Below are 15,120 nucleotides of genomic sequence, written 5' to 3' on the forward strand. Positions count from 1 at the left end.
GCAATATTCTTATATGTCCTAAATACTTAACTAACTTTTTTTTTCTATTATGTGATGAAGTCATGTCTAGTGCTGTAGTGTAGGTTTCATATGGCACTGTACCTTAATACTCTGGATAAGCGCTAATATCAGTGTTAATCCTATAACCACAGATCATACAAAACTAAATATCTCCAACACTGCTGTTTTAAGACAATAAAAAGCTTTCAGACCTTTTCAACAATTCTTTATTGTTTATAAGTCATTTCATAGCCTTCATAATATACTTCAAAGTTCAGTTCACCCTAAAATCAAAGATACATACAAGATACATAATTGTCTTCTTACCTGTAGGGCCGTTTATCTAGATTGTTTTGGTGTGAGTTGACGAGTGTTAGAGATATCAGCCGTAGAGATGTCTGCCTTCTCTCCAATATAATGGAACTAGACGGCACTCGACTTGTGGTGCTCAAAGTGGCAAAAAAAAACTCAACAGCAATGTCTCTTTCCAGAAATCATGACCCGGTTACTCAAGATAATCCACAGACCTTGTTGTGAGCAGTTTCATGTAGGAACTATTCTCTTTCTACCAAACTATACCAGCCAACCGTATCACCGCGCTGCAGGATGCATGCATCTACTCACAGATGAGAGGTTCGTTCTCGTGACAACGGGAGACGTGAACATTAACGGCGTCCTCCTGCTGAGCTGTAACGTTAGCTAGCTTATAGCACTATAGAGAATAGATGCACGCTTCCTTCTGCGCTGTGATACGGTTGGTGGGTGTAGTTCAGAAGAAAGAAAATAGTTCCTACAAGAAACTGCTCACAAGGTCTGTGGATTCTCTTGAGTAACCGGGTCATGAGTTCGGGAAAGAGATATCGCTGTTGGCATTTTTGTTTTTTCTTTCAGCACCACAAGCGGAGTGTCATGTAGTTCCATTATACTGGAAAGAAGGCAGACATCTCTACGACTGATATCTCCAACACTCTGCAACTCACACCAAAACAATCTAGATTGATAAATAGTGCTAAAAGTAAGAGGAAAAATATGAATTTTTGATTTCGGGGGTGAACTGTCCCTTTAACCGCAGCCATTCAACAATCAACTAAAAAAAATCAACAAAAAATACCAGTCATAAAAAAAGCAAAAAGCACCTTCAATCACTTTACTGTTCAAACAATCAGGCCGTTAGTAGTCAGCACAGAGTTTAACAGATTGATGCCTTTAAAAAGCACCATAAAGTTAAGGCAACATTAACAGATATTCTTGCTCTGTAAAACTTCTGTGGAGTTTAATGAAGTTATTAAATCTGATGTAATGTAGCAGCCTGGTTAATACAGTTACCTTACAAGGCATTAGTTAGTGCGTATCAAAGATATACATTGTTATCGTTATTATATTTCAAAGCCTGAGATGACACAATCCCTTGTTTACCAAAACTGTTTACTCGTTACTTTGCTAGGTCAGCTATTGTTCCCTTAAGGTGAAATAACATTACTGTATATCTGCAATGAATACAAATATTATTAGTGTTGTAATGTATAAAACATGAGAAACACAGTCAAATCTAAAGGAAATGGAAATTTGTGATGAAGGTCAACATTTTTCAGGCACAGAAAAAATAATTTTGGCGTGAAATCAAGGAATGTCGCTGCATGTAGTAACCGCATTACAAGTTATACAGTTTTCATAAAGCTGACCAGCACAACTGCGTTGTATATCTGACTCTGATAAAACTGTAAATAAAATCATATTATAAGCTTATGTGGAATTAAAGGGAAGAGGTAGACAAACATCTGAAAATAGTCACTGAAATTAAAAAAAAATAAAATACTTCCCGTTCTGTATGGATGTTTCAGGTAGTGTTCAACTAACAGTGTGAATATTTAGATTCAGGAGCAACAATGTGGATGAATAAGTTAATAATTGTGTCCCTGAGGAAATAACATTTCACGTGATTTTGTTGTTGTGGGAAATACAAAATCCATCAGCTGTTGTTTGTGGTACAATAAACAACTATAGAGATTCAAAATAGCACACAAAGCACTTGTGGTATTACTACATCATAAGTATTTTACATCCCCCTGGACCAATGTGCAGAAACACAATGCTTCCATTATCTGGGAATGTTTTCACCGGCTCCGAGGCCTCTGAATCACGAGAGGATGCCTCATTGGTGGCAGGATCAACAAGACGGATCTGGTTCTTCACTCAGGAGCCCCAAAAAACTGGGTTAAAACAGTCGTTGTCCTGTGGCGAATAAATGGGAACTGTGTCTATAAAAAAACTTGAATTCATAAAAAAAAACATTACATATCTCACTCCTGCTAAATGCAGTTATCCACACATTCTTGAGAGCGGTTAAACACGTGATAGACGTTGACCAGAGGGAACATGGTGAGGGCTCCGATAAGGGAGCCGGCCTGGATAGAGATGCCGCACCACAGCAGGGCAGCGTGACCCGCCTCGTGAAGCAAAGTCCCGATCACCACCTTCAGATAGGAGAAGAGGCCAGTGAAAATAATCCCGGATATGACCTGTAAGGGGGAACAACAAGAAGCTGGAATCAGTGGTGGACATGTTGAACAGGGAGAAGAAAAAAACAGATGAGGCTAGAGCTTCTGTATTTTAAGAATCTGGTGAGAAATATGAAGCGTGTCTCAGACGTGTTCATCACTCTTCAAGTGTCCCCTGGAACCAGTTTCCACTGTCGTCTGTGCTACTTGCAGCACGTCGTGTTTTCTCACTTTGCAGCCTTGTTTCTAAATGATGCACGTGTTTTGTCAAATTGGTGAAGATGGTTTCTTAATTTGCTTATGTTTTGTCTATTTGTACGTTTTCTTAAAGGAACAGGTTAATACTTTTTTTCATAAAGACTGAAATGTGTCGCAGAGTAGGAAATGGTATTAAATGTCTGGTCATATTCATAACGTTCAGATTTTTTGATGAGATAGTTCTTAATTTAAATCTAAATGTTGCCAGTTTTAGACGACTTCATTTAGGCAAAGTTCTAACACAGTTGTGTTTTGACAACTTTGACTTTTATTACCTGAAGAAGATAATAATTCTCAAACTAATGTATTGAAGAAAGTGTTGTTTTGGTACCGATCCATTTTAAACGCTATGCATCGCCACTCACCACTAAAGCCATGCCAGCAGAGTTTCCCAGGAGTGGAGGACAGGGGCTGAGTGCTGCTAACGCCATGAGATACGCAGCAAATACTCCCCCTGCTAGAGACAAGACGCCCAGACCAGTGGAGGACCTGGAAGACAACAACGGGGCCAATCAAAACACTGTACCCAAAGTTTTTATAAGAAAAAACTATTACTATTTTAAAAGTAATGTATGTGTTCAATTGCTCTTGTATTTTCTCACCTCAGGACAACAAACATAGCTAGAAAGCAGGCGAGGGGGTTCGCTATGTTGCTGAGCACCACGGAGAGGTGAAAGGTCATGCGTCCATAGGGCAGACAGGAGAAACTCTGCACAGACGGCAGCACCCCGTTGGTGAGGGCGTTGGAGACCGCGAGCAGCGACAGCAGGTAGATGTTCCGCCTTGTCCAAAATGTCTGCGGCGGTTCCTCCAGCTGCACCTGATCCTCAGACGCCGGTGTCCCTCCGTTGTGTAGAGGGTGCGTTTCCTCTCCGTTTTTTGCCGCCGCTGCATCGTCAGTCTCCTGCGGCGGTGCATTTTCCTGCGACGCTGTCCGTCTTTGCATTAAAGCCTGGAAACTCACAGCTGAGATCACCAGCATGACACACAAGAACCAGAAGAAGTTCTGCACCGGAAAGTTCTCCTCCAAATACTCCGGCTGCACCGTGCCATTCACAGTTTTACACTCCAGCTTGCCAACACCTTGCCCTAATGCCACAATGCAAGGGAACAAGGCGCTGAGGCCCTGGCCAATGAAGAAAGTACGAATATACTGAGGGGGGTAACTGAACATAAAAGGAAGGAAGGTGACGTTGGACGTACAACAAACAAAAGACAACACGAAGGTGAAGATCAGGAACAGCAGTGACCTGTCTTCTCCAGCTATCGTGACGGTGTGTGACCAGAAGATAGCCAGAAGAGCGGACGCTACCACCGCCAGCACCTGGATACAGTGGATGACGATGCGTTCGTTTAAACGTCCTGGAGCACAGTGGTGTGTAACGGTCACTGCTATTGGACCAATGTTCCCAAACGCTATCAGCACTGACAGATAGGCAGGCAGGTTCCACTCTAAAACAAGGAAAGACAACTAACAGTTAGGGGAATGATGAGGAATAGGGAAAAAAACATTACTATATTATTACATCTTAAAATAAAAAAATATATAATAATGTTTTGGGATTGACAACTGGTGCTTTTAGAAATACTAACAAACTCAAACTTGATAGAAAAAATTACTTACACGCTACAACGCTACACAGTAAAATACTCTGTTGCAACTACGGTATAAATGCTGCATGATAAATCTTTTAAAAAGTAAGTAGTAAAAGTATAAAACAGCTAAATACATATAAAGCATCAAAATTAAAAGTACACAAGTGACCTCTGTGTTATAAAATATATCATTGCTGTGTAAGCAGTATTTTTATTTTGTAGCTGTTGGAGGTGCAGAGTGTTAACTATTAACTTACTGTTGCGTAATATAACATTAATAAGACTATAAAAAAGTCTACATCATAGATTGAATCTGATAACATGCTTGTAATAACTAGAAATAAATGTAGTGGAGTAATAAATATGTTTCCCTCTGAAATGTACTGAAACATGATTGAAGTAGCATAAAATTGTACGTTCAAATACAGTAACAGCTGCCTGAGCATCGTTACTTAAATGTAACTTAAAGGTCCCGTATTGTAAAAAGTGAGATTTTCCGTTTTTTTTATTATAAAGCAGGTTTAAGTGCTTTATAAATCAAAACGCTCAATATACAGAGAAATACACACAACCTTTATTCAGAAATAGCGGGTTTGAAACAAGCCGTCAAGATTTCTGTCCATTCGTGATGTCACAAATATACAATATTTAGACCATTACACGGTTTTAAGCGTAAACATTCTAAATGTGTCCCAGTTTATTTCCTGTTGCAGTGTATGTGAATGACATCAGCTGACAGGAAGTAAACATGGACCCAAACTGTCGCCTAGCAACGCAATTCTGTTGCAATTCCGTTGAAATGCACTAAAACGGAGCGTTTCAGACAGGAGGGTGAATACAGGTATATTCAGGCAGACAGTATGAGGAAAATAGTGTTTTTTTAACATTACAGCATGTAAACATGTTCTAGTAGAAACACAAAATACAAGTATGAACCTGAAAATGATCACGATATGGGACCAGAATAATGTGCATTATTCTGTATACTATTTTATTAGCTAATTGATATTATTGTACCAGTAACTACAATTTATTCTACACATTTACATTTGATATTTCGTAATTCTGAATTGTAGCTACTAGGATCATCACCTCCAGGTTTCTGAACACACCAGATATTCACTAATAACACAAGTTTAACTATAAGAGCTTGAATCTAATAGACCAGATAAGATGAACATCTGTTCTCTCCAGAGGTTGACTGACTGACTGACTGACTGACTGACCTTCCGGCAGCACGTTAACGACCACCGGCAGCTCGACCCACAGACTGTTGACGGAGATCCAGGATCCCATCGCGAACAGAGCCACCAGGCCGTGAGTCACCGCCTCGCTGCTCCACCAGCTGCCCGACATAGTGCCGCTCAGTCCGGACCAACAGAACCTACTGGGAACCCGTTTGACTTTGTTTGCGTAAGAACACAACGAGCGCGTTCTTCCTCCTCACTTGAAGAATGGAGGACACTACGCAAAGTTACCGCCCCTCCGGTTGCCTTCACTTACCCCTCGGAAATTCCTAGTTCATAAGTGCCTTGTGAAGCAGTTCATTTTTAATTTCTTAATTAATTAATTCCTTTTTTTTTTTTTTTTTTATTTGTACATATACAAAATCCAGTCAATGAAAAAAAAAAGAAGTGTGTCAGTAGAGGTCAAGAAGCCACAGGCTTATACAAACGACCTCCCCCCAACCCCAGGAGAAAAAAAAAACAATAACAAAAAAAAAAGAAAGATCTGAACTAACATAATTTTAAAAATACAACAAAAGTTAAACAACAACAATAATTACACAAAATGTGCAGAAAAACCTAACCAAACAGTGGAAAACAATCCAATAAAAACAATGAAATACATACAAAAAAACAGTACAGAAAAAAAGAAAATGTATCTAAACATATCAAAAGATACTGTAATTAGACATCATGAATTAAATGATGATATTTTCCTTTTAAAATGTTCTAAGGATAACGAGCTCTTGATAACATTTATTTTGGTGTTCCATATTTGTACACCACGATATCTGAGGGAGTACTGGCCATGTCCAGGTGAAGATGATTAACCTGTCTAATATTATGTGAATGAATTTGAGAATTAGATTTAAAGAAGTTGCTAAACGATGATGGTAAAGAAGAAGGCAAGAGCATTTATTTATATATAAACACATATTTCTGATGAATATTTATGTCATAAACTGAAAGCATGTTCAGTTTCCTGAACAGTGGAGCAGAGGCCTCCTTAGAGTTTGACAAAGTTACCAGTCTTACAAATCGTTTTTGCAATAAATAAAGTTTATGAAGATTGGAGGGGTATGTATTTGCCCAAACAATATTACCATAAATCAAATAGGGATAATCATGGAATAATATAAGGTTAATAAACAAGAAACATTTATGAAACTTCTTAGTTTGCTGATGATTCCTAGTGACTTCACAGTTTTATTACAAATAAAATATATGGTTTTTTTCCAAATTAATTTTTCATCAGCTAAAATGCCTAAAAATGAAACCAGTTCAGTAATACTTAAACATAACAATTTAGTGTGAGACTGCGGCTCTTATCAGTGGTTGCAGTGGACAATGACCTCTTTGCTGTGGATCCAGTAACCGCGATGACGAGATTTCCGAGTATCCTGAAGGCATCATCATCTCAGAAACCCGTGGTTGGATGAAATGGGTGCGCTCGTTTTTACTACACCTGACAACTGACGTGGGCGGTGTCTTAGAGACACCTCATTCAAAAGCAAGATTTTTCCCTAAAAATGTCAAATTTGGGGACTTTTATCTGGCTGTAAATATGTTTATACTGTATATGGTGACATAAATATCATATTTATATTTGTACAATTTTAGTTTTTTATTCTTATTTTATTCTAAGGTTTTTAACTATTCTATTGTTATTATTACTGCTTATTTGCAGCAACAATCCAAAGCAAATTCCTAGTGTATACTTGATACACCTGGCAACAAACACGATTCTGATTCTGATATATCAAAGCTATCTATTGCTTAGATACAACTGCAAAAGCAACCGCCAATACTATAACATCAAATCAAATGGTTGGTATTCTCTAGGAGTCATAGTGAGTTTAATTCCTTTCTTTGACAATATATATTTGGGAAAATTAATGAATTAAGGCCTTGACATTTGGCACAGTGCCCCCCAATAAGCCCCTTTTCTCCTTGAGTTCCTCCCAGTCAACACTTTTATTTATAAGCAATGAACTCATGGACACTGCTGACACGTGGATGCAACCACAAATAACCCTTTGAATCTGAGAAACACAAGTGTTATTATGTGACTGACAAAACCAAAACCCTGACTAATGGAGGAAAATAGTCAGAACTAAAGCTGGGTTGATTTTGCAACACTGAACTCTTGTCTCGATAACTAGACATTAGCCTAGATCAGGCGTCAGCAACTTTTACTATCAAAAGAGCCATTTCAGGCAAAAAAAATCTGTCTGGAGCCGCAAACATTTAAGCATTGTAATGAAGGCAACACAGCTTATAGTCTATGTATATAGTATATAAGTCTAATGCAGTAAGGGCCAAAGTGCAAATGCACTAGGTAATAGTATTAGGGCCCCATTGAGGGGGAAAAATCTGGGATTTCCAGAATAAAGTCATAACTTTACGAGAAAAAATGTCGTAATATTACGAGAATAAAGTCAAAACTTCATGAAAAAAAGTCGTAATATTACGAGAATAAAGTCAAAACTTCATGAAAAAAAAGTCGTAATATTACGAGAATAAAGTCATAAACTTAACGATAAAAAAAGTTGTAATATTACGAGAAAAAAGTCATAACTTAACGAGAAAAAACGTCGTAATATTACGAGAATAAAGTCATAACTTAACCAGAAAAAAAAGTCGTAATATTACGAGAATAAAGTCATAACTTAACGAGAAAAAAAGTCTTAATATTACGAGAATAAAGTCACAACTTCCAGAAAAAAAGTTGTAATATTACGAGAATAAAGTCATAACTTAACGAGAAAAAAGTCGTAATATTACGAGAATAGTCATATCTTTACGAGAAAAAAGAAAATAGCACGTAGAATTACTACTTTATAATATTGACTTTATTCTCATACAACTTTTTTCTCGTAAACCTTTGACTTTATTCTTGTAATATGACTTTATTCTTGAAATCTCAGATTTATTTTTTTCCCTCAAAGTGGCGCTAATACTCCATCGTACCGTCGTACCATAAACCTACAACAATGATACATAAAAATTTAAATGTAAACAAAAAAAAGTTATTCATTTCCATTTTTAAAAATCCACAGGGAGCCACTGGAGAGGAGCTAAAGGTTCTCAGCCATGTGGCTCCGGAGCCGCAGGTTGCTGACCCCTGGCCTAGATTATCACACAGGTTGACAAAGGAAACAAAAAAATATGAACAAAGGGAGTTTATTGTGTCAGTGGTTCATACAACATCTTTAAATCTTTATCGACTGACCTCTGCATGATCAAAATGGTACAATCTTGTGTAAAAAAATAGAAGTTTCCTTCTCAGCAACAAAAAAAATGTACTTTCTAGAAAAGTCTTGTTACAATACAGCATTATGCAAACTATACAACCATATCAAAAGTATAAGAGCTACATAATCAAACCTCATCATTTCAACTATTGGCATTGAAAATACAGTATGTAACACACGTATGACAGCTGCATCTGGTATATACAGAATCAGACATTCTATTGTATTTGTGTGGAAAGATTGAGGTCATTGTGTGTATTTCTGATTATTTTATCATATGAGGAAGTCACATGATCACATCATCCTCTATCCCTCAATAATCACACTTTTTAGTGTTGCACAACGAAAGCTCTCATGTGCCGCTGTTTTCATTCAAACCAGTTGCAGCATCCGTTGCGTTTTGGAACACGCGCCTTGTTTTTGTCTTTTTAGGCGCCAAAACGAGAGAGTACCCAGGTTTAACGCGAGGAAGTGTGAGCTTCAGCTTCAACGCCATCTGTGTGCCGTTTTCGAAATCGCAATACAAGTTTCGATCCGTGTTGTTCAGGACCACTTTCTGGTACAAGATCTCGCAACGGAGCGCTTCCCGTTTCTCAGCCCGGGTCTTCCCGTCAAAACGCAGCATCATTTTGTCGACATCTTGCTGCGACTTGCACGGCCCTCCGTTGGTTTGCACTGTAGCGGTTATGTAGTCCATATCCATGTTCTCTTCACGCACTTCCTGCACCTTTGGTAGCTTTTCTTTTTTAACAATGAGACCTTTCTTCATTGGCGGACTGTAGGCATCCTTTTGGTCAACGGGGGTATTCCTTCTAGCTTGCCAATCGGAAGATTCGTCGGAGCTGCCGTCAGATAAACCAGATCGGTCATCATCTTCATGAGAGCTATCCAAGTTCTTGTGTGAGGAGCATTTGGAGGGCTTGTGGGGTTTTTTCTTCGTGTCAGGGGACTCTTGGCTGGAAGGATATTCCGCCATTAAGACGGAGAATGTGCAACTTACCAGTTGTAAACTCAAATCTGGCGAGGGGACACGAGCAAATGTTCCTCCTGGCAGGAAATCCTTCAGGTGTTCCTCGGTGACACCAGCAATCACCTTTACTATCCTCTTCAGGCAAGCTCTGATCAGGTCCCTACTTGTGTGCCACTGGCCACAGAAATGGAACACTCCATCGAAGGTCTTCTCCTGCAACGGGAACTGCAGAAAAACGTTTGTGGCCCCTTCGGGTTCCAGCAGCATTGAAGGATTTTTGGACCAATCGAGGAACTTTTGGTAGAGACAGAGTATGTACTGGCTGAAGAGCGAGTACTCGCCTCCGCTTTTCAGAAGCTGCCAGTAAGGGCCGAGGATTTTGCAGTAAACAATAGACAGGACGCACACAAGGCTCTGTATCACAGAATCTGTGGCATCAGCGACAACACACTCCAGAATAATGTTTGGACATTCGTCGTTGGTCATCGACAGCAAATCAGAGAAGAAGAGAGCCATCTCTTTGTGATGGTGGGTGAGACCCGCTGCAGATTCAAAGTAGTTGTTGAATGGGTTTGACTGATTCACTGCGAGTCTGGAGGGATTTCTCTTCTCCTCACAGAAAGCCACCCAGTGTTTCCTGTAGTTCTGCATGCCAGGGGTGCTCGGGCTTAAGATGTCACAAGCCATGTGGATGTAGCGTGAGGTGGCGCTTTCGGAGAAATTCACAAAGTTCTTGAATTTTGGAAGTTTGTCACGGCCTAGTCTCTCTCCCGTCGAACTAATGATCTCTTTTTCAAAGCTCATGATCTGCTGCTCCACGGCATCATGAACCTCAACGAGGAAATTGGCGTTGCAGTTTAAAAACACCACAGGGTAAACGAGTGAAATGTCTTCACAGAGCGTGTCGAGCTTTTTCTCAAACTCTGCCATGGCCGGATGCTCCTTGCATGTTAGAGCATACTGGTTTTTGAGGAGATCCAAGCAAACTTGCTTGCAGGCTTCGTTTTTTCCACCGTACACGCTTGACAGCTTTTGGACAGACTCCATCGCAATGTCGAGCAGGGTCAGGGACTTGTGATTGTTATCTGAGGTTTCTTCTCCACTGTTGGAGTCATCCATGTCCTCATCACTTTCATCGACATCGTCTTGCGGCATTAGTTTTTTCACCCCTCCTCTGTTCACGTCATAGTCGTCATATTGCATGATTTCATAGGTCTCGTATTCCTCCTTGATTATAACTTTTTCATAAGGTATGGCGTCTTCTCTTTTCATGCGTTTCCTCACAATCACTTTTGGCGTCTTTTTCCGCACCAGTTCAAATGGAATTTGGAGCAAACTTTCCATCGCTGCGTTCCTCCTGTTACTCCTCGTTTCATAGTTGCGGTAATTCTGTTTTAACTTTTTTATCTTGGTTCTAAGGACTTTATATGCCTTTTGAATATCCCCATTCTTACAAAAGTCAGCGTTGAAGTTTCTAAGCCATGTCACCAAAACAACTGGTGCGATTTTCTCCCTGGTGACAAAGTTGCTTAACTCAAGAATCAATCCGTTTGTAACCTCGATTGACTGTGCTCGCTCTGAGAAATCCCTCATTTCCAAAAGATGTTGTCGCTCAACTCCGATGCTGTCACATATTGGGCCGACAAAGTTGAAGTTGACGTCTGACTTCAGGAAGGTCAGCCTGGCATCACTTCCAAGACTCAATGTTGTAGCGATGCCTCTTTCGATCAAACGACGAAAGTCAGCCGACTGGTGACGGGGAAAACTCTTCTGTAGCCAGTCTACAATGGCAATCCATGGAAAGTTATTGTCCTCTCTCATGAGTCCTACTTGAATCAAAAGTCTGTTCTTGCATGGTGCCTTTTGAAGCTCTAGTCCCTCTCCCGATTGAGGACCAACGAAGTCTGCAACCAGCTTCCAATAGTACTCATCTTCTGAAAAACAGAAAAGTTGGCAAGTGAGCAGAAAAGTAGTGGTTGACAGAGAGGTGAGGTTGCAGGATGGGAGGAGATGGGGATTGCTGTCATTGTACTAGATTAAATTTATTAATTTGTGCTTTCGTATAAAAAAACAATCTATCCACTGGAGATGCAAAGTTTTCTGAAAGTATTGGGGTTATGTTTTAAAAAATACAATTCAAGAAAAATGTTCAGTAATATATTATATAGAGAATTGGGTGATACAGTTATCTTAACAGCTTTACTGCACTTTACTTACTCAGATTAACGTCAGTTACAACTGCTCTGCCATTAAGGGAGAAATCTTGGCGCTCCTCCATTGCGTGCTGTTTTAAAAGAGAAACACAGTAAAAGAGTTGCAATCCTCATCATCTATCATAACCATTTAAAGAAGAAGGGGATGTGTACAGTATCCATGTGTAATCATACCTGTGAGAAAATGAGTGTGTGAAACTGAATAGTTCAGTTGTTGAAGTTATGGTTCCCTTATGGCATTGAGATTAAACGTGAAATGTTGCCAAATAGGTGCGTTTGCTTTTCACTTCGACAATAAATCCTCTGCCTCCTACTCCTGCTACTCTGAGCTGACGGACCAAATGCATTCACGGTCAGTATGTAGCGTCCGTCGTCTGACTATCGATTGATAACACGCCGCTGATACGCCAAAATGAACAAAATGGGTCAATTCTTTTTATTTATTACTTAAAGGCTACATGCCTCTGTTTTTTGTAATGTTCAAATGTTTTTAATAAAAGAGTACATGTTGAATTACAGTACAGGGGATTTATTGTTGTTGTTTTGTTTTTTGTACCATGGTATCGAATTGGGTATCAAGAATCGTGGAAATTCACTGGTATTGGTATCGACTACTAGATTTCTGATACCGTGACATCCCTAGTACTGAGAGGTGTTTCTAACATTTAGTCTACTCTCACTGATATAAAGAGGACGGACAATCATCATAACTCAACACCATTGTATTAGACTGTATTATCTTTTAGAAAGGTATACCTAATAAACTGGAAAATTAGTGTACACCTGCAGCTGTCAGACTCCACAACCAGCACTGCTCCCAGTAGACCACTTACACACCAAAAACAAAATTTCATTCTCACTGTGCAATATCATTTTCCACTTGTGCAATTTTGTTTATAGTCTGTTTTTTGTCAATACTGTATATACTGCTCTTATTTTTTACACTTCCTTCTATTTAAATGGTTCACATTTTGTTACATTTTGTTTAGCTCTTTTTTTTACTGTGTTAGCTGATGCATCTTGTTTTTTGCACTATCCCCTTTGCTGCTGTACACTACACATTACCCCACTGCAGGACTAATAAAGGAATATCTTATCTTATCTTATTATTTTGTGTCACCTTGTGGGAGTTGGGGAATCTCTCCCTCCCATCCACCACAACTGGATTTACTTACAGCAGTACACATGCAAGAATAAGACTTTTCATTCTTTACCATAATATGCAGATACAACAATAACAACCCAAGACAATCTCCATGGTTTACTGTCTCTAACTGTGAGCAGAACCTTACAGAATGCAAGCTACATCTGCAAATGAGTGCTAATAGAGAAATAGATAGATAGATAGACTTCCAAAATTCAAGAATTCAAGTTTCCAGCATCACAGTTCCATAGTGCAAAATATGTTAGTAAAAAGGCATTAAAAAGGTTCGTAGTACAAAGCACAAAAAAATATACCAGATACAAATATACAAGGAGAATATAGTGCAGGGTAACAAGTGTGATACAGGACTACTAAAAAAATTAATATAGTGCAGAAGAGACTGTTAAAACTGAATATAGTGCAGAAGAGACTGTTAAAAGTGAGTATAGTGCAGAAGAAACTGTTAAAACTGAGTATAGTGCAGAAGAGACTGTTAAAAGTGAGTATAGTGCAAAAGAGACTGTTAAAAGTGAGTATAGTGCAGAAGAGACTGTTAAAAGTGAGTATTGTGCAGAAGAGACTGTTAAAAGTGAGTATAGTGCAGAAGAGACTGTTAAAAGTGAGTATAGTGCAGAAGAGACTGTTAAAAGTGAGTATAGTGCAGAAGAGACTGTTAAAAGTGAGTATTGTGCAGAAGAGACTGTTAAAAGTGAGTATAGTGCAGAAGAGACTGTTAAAAGTGAGTATAGTGCAGGGTAACTCCAGTAGCTTAGTCTATGATGCTGCATTACATCTGCATGCTGATGTTAGCCCTTCAGTGAGCAACATGCTAGTGTTAGCACCAACTTTACCTGCAGGACATTTAGCTTTATTTACTACAATAGTCTGTGAATAACACCAGAGTAGACGCGCTGTGCTGCATGCTGTAGCATTTACAAATAATTTCAAATGTAAGAGCAGTAAAAGAAGCATTTAAAAGTTCTTACCCAGAAGCTACAACACCACGGTGGAGCTTTAGTTTCTTCTTCTTCTCTGCTTTCTGGCGGATCGCAACCAGCTTTAAGCTTCATACCGCCACCTACTGTACAAGAGTGTGTAACTTCATGTCATCTTACACATTACTGCTACTCTTAAATTCTACCCTCCAATCCTGTGTCTCTTAAGAACATTAATAGTGCCTAAATAATAATACAATATAATATAATATTTATAATATAATGTAATAATAATAGTCCACTAAATTTGTAAATTTTTCTAATCTAACAAAGGAAAATGTTATATTTGATACGATTGTGAAAGATCCCGTTACATGACCTGGCAATCAATTCCATAATCATTCTTGGAAAGTTTTTTTATACATAAAAATAGATTGCTGAAGTCAAGACCAAATTTCTCTGTTTTTCACAAGGAGCTGTGTTTTTACTTTTCATCTCTGAAACATATGAAGAAAAATAAATGCTATGAAGCTTTCAGTGTTAGTTGAGGACCTTCACCTAACAGAGAACCCCTATAGCACTATTAGCACTAGTCACACATTCCATTACTTTGTTTTTTGTTTTGTTTTTTTGTTTGTTTGTTTTGGGGTTTCTTTTTCTCTCTTCATCCACACTCTTATGCACTGTACGCCAATTTCCAGGCTTATCTGTTCCCTTGTAGTTGTGGACTGGTCTGTACGATGCCATATTGTAATGCAAATTTCTTAATAAAAAAAAAAGCATGGATGTAGTAAGAGAAGCACAGGAAGAAGAGAAGATAAGAGCATCAAGACATATGCACCAACAGTATGGCAGGAGTACTGGGATGATCAGGAAACTGGAAGGCATATGTACATTATACAGAAACATGTTGGAGCAGGGAGAAAGGTGGGCTGGAATAGAAGGGAAGAAAATGTCATCACTCGACTGAGAATGGGACATACAGGTCCTTTAACCATACATTATATAGAATATAGGCAAGCACCC

General features: G+C 38.9%; 2 protein-coding genes across 4 annotated transcripts; both read right to left on the reverse strand.

Annotated features, from left to right (window-relative positions):
* Positions 1-211: 211 nt before the first annotated feature.
* On the reverse strand, positions 212-5,876 carry slc52a2 (solute carrier family 52 member 2). Its single transcript, XM_037795785.1, has 4 exons — positions 5,579-5,876; positions 3,359-4,208; positions 3,122-3,245; positions 212-2,519 (listed from the first exon to the last, which is right to left on the reverse strand). Exons 1-4 carry the CDS (start codon positions 5,706-5,708, stop codon positions 2,310-2,312), a joined length of 1,314 nt encoding a protein of 437 aa, XP_037651713.1. The 5' UTR covers positions 5,709-5,876; the 3' UTR covers positions 212-2,309.
* A 2,869-nt stretch (positions 5,877-8,745) lies between these two features.
* On the reverse strand, positions 8,746-14,243 carry LOC119503742. 3 transcript variants are annotated; one of them, XM_037795690.1, is made up of 3 exons: positions 14,146-14,243; positions 12,020-12,086; positions 8,746-11,736 (listed from the first exon to the last, which is right to left on the reverse strand). In XM_037795690.1, the coding sequence occupies exons 1-3, from the start codon at positions 14,227-14,229 to the stop codon at positions 9,185-9,187; spliced, it is 2,703 nt and encodes a 900-aa protein (XP_037651618.1). In that variant the 5' UTR covers positions 14,230-14,243; the 3' UTR covers positions 8,746-9,184. The 3 variants fall into 3 exon arrangements, with proteins under 3 accessions (XP_037651618.1, XP_037651619.1, XP_037651620.1); XM_037795691.1 differs by lacking the exon at positions 14,146-14,243 and adding an exon at positions 14,011-14,136; XM_037795692.1 differs by lacking the exon at positions 14,146-14,243 and adding an exon at positions 13,136-13,159.
* Between the last annotated feature and the right edge of the window lie 877 nt (positions 14,244-15,120).

This window comes from Sebastes umbrosus, chromosome 15, assembly GCF_015220745.1.
Source record: "Sebastes umbrosus isolate fSebUmb1 chromosome 15, fSebUmb1.pri, whole genome shotgun sequence".
Classification (NCBI taxonomy): domain Eukaryota; kingdom Metazoa; phylum Chordata; class Actinopteri; order Perciformes; family Sebastidae; genus Sebastes; species Sebastes umbrosus.

What these genes read in the sequence shown, in the direction of transcription:
- slc52a2 (XM_037795785.1), bottom strand. Translation starts at nt 5,708, where the DNA reads ATGTCGGGCAGCTGGTGGAGCAGCGAGGCGGTGACTCACGGCCTGGTG. An exon ending in CGTTAACGTGCTGCCGGAAG is followed by an intron (nt 4,209 to 5,578) that starts GTCAGTCAGTCA and finishes TCCTTGTTTTAG; the next exon opens with AGTGGAACCTGCCTGCCTAT. An exon ending in GCTATGTTTGTTGTCCTGAG is followed by an intron (nt 3,246 to 3,358) that starts GTGAGAAAATAC and finishes GTTGTCTTCCAG; the next exon opens with GTCCTCCACTGGTCTGGGCG.
- LOC119503742 (XM_037795690.1), bottom strand. Translation starts at nt 14,229, where the DNA reads ATGAAGCTTAAAGCTGGTTGCGATCCGCCAGAAAGCAGAGAAGAAGAA. An exon ending in CGTGGTGTTGTAGCTTCTGG is followed by an intron (nt 12,087 to 14,145) that starts GTAAGAACTTTT and finishes CTTTTAAAACAG; the next exon opens with CACGCAATGGAGGAGCGCCA. An exon ending in TGTAACTGACGTTAATCTGA is followed by an intron (nt 11,737 to 12,019) that starts GTAAGTAAAGTG and finishes TCTGTTTTTCAG; the next exon opens with AAGATGAGTACTATTGGAAG.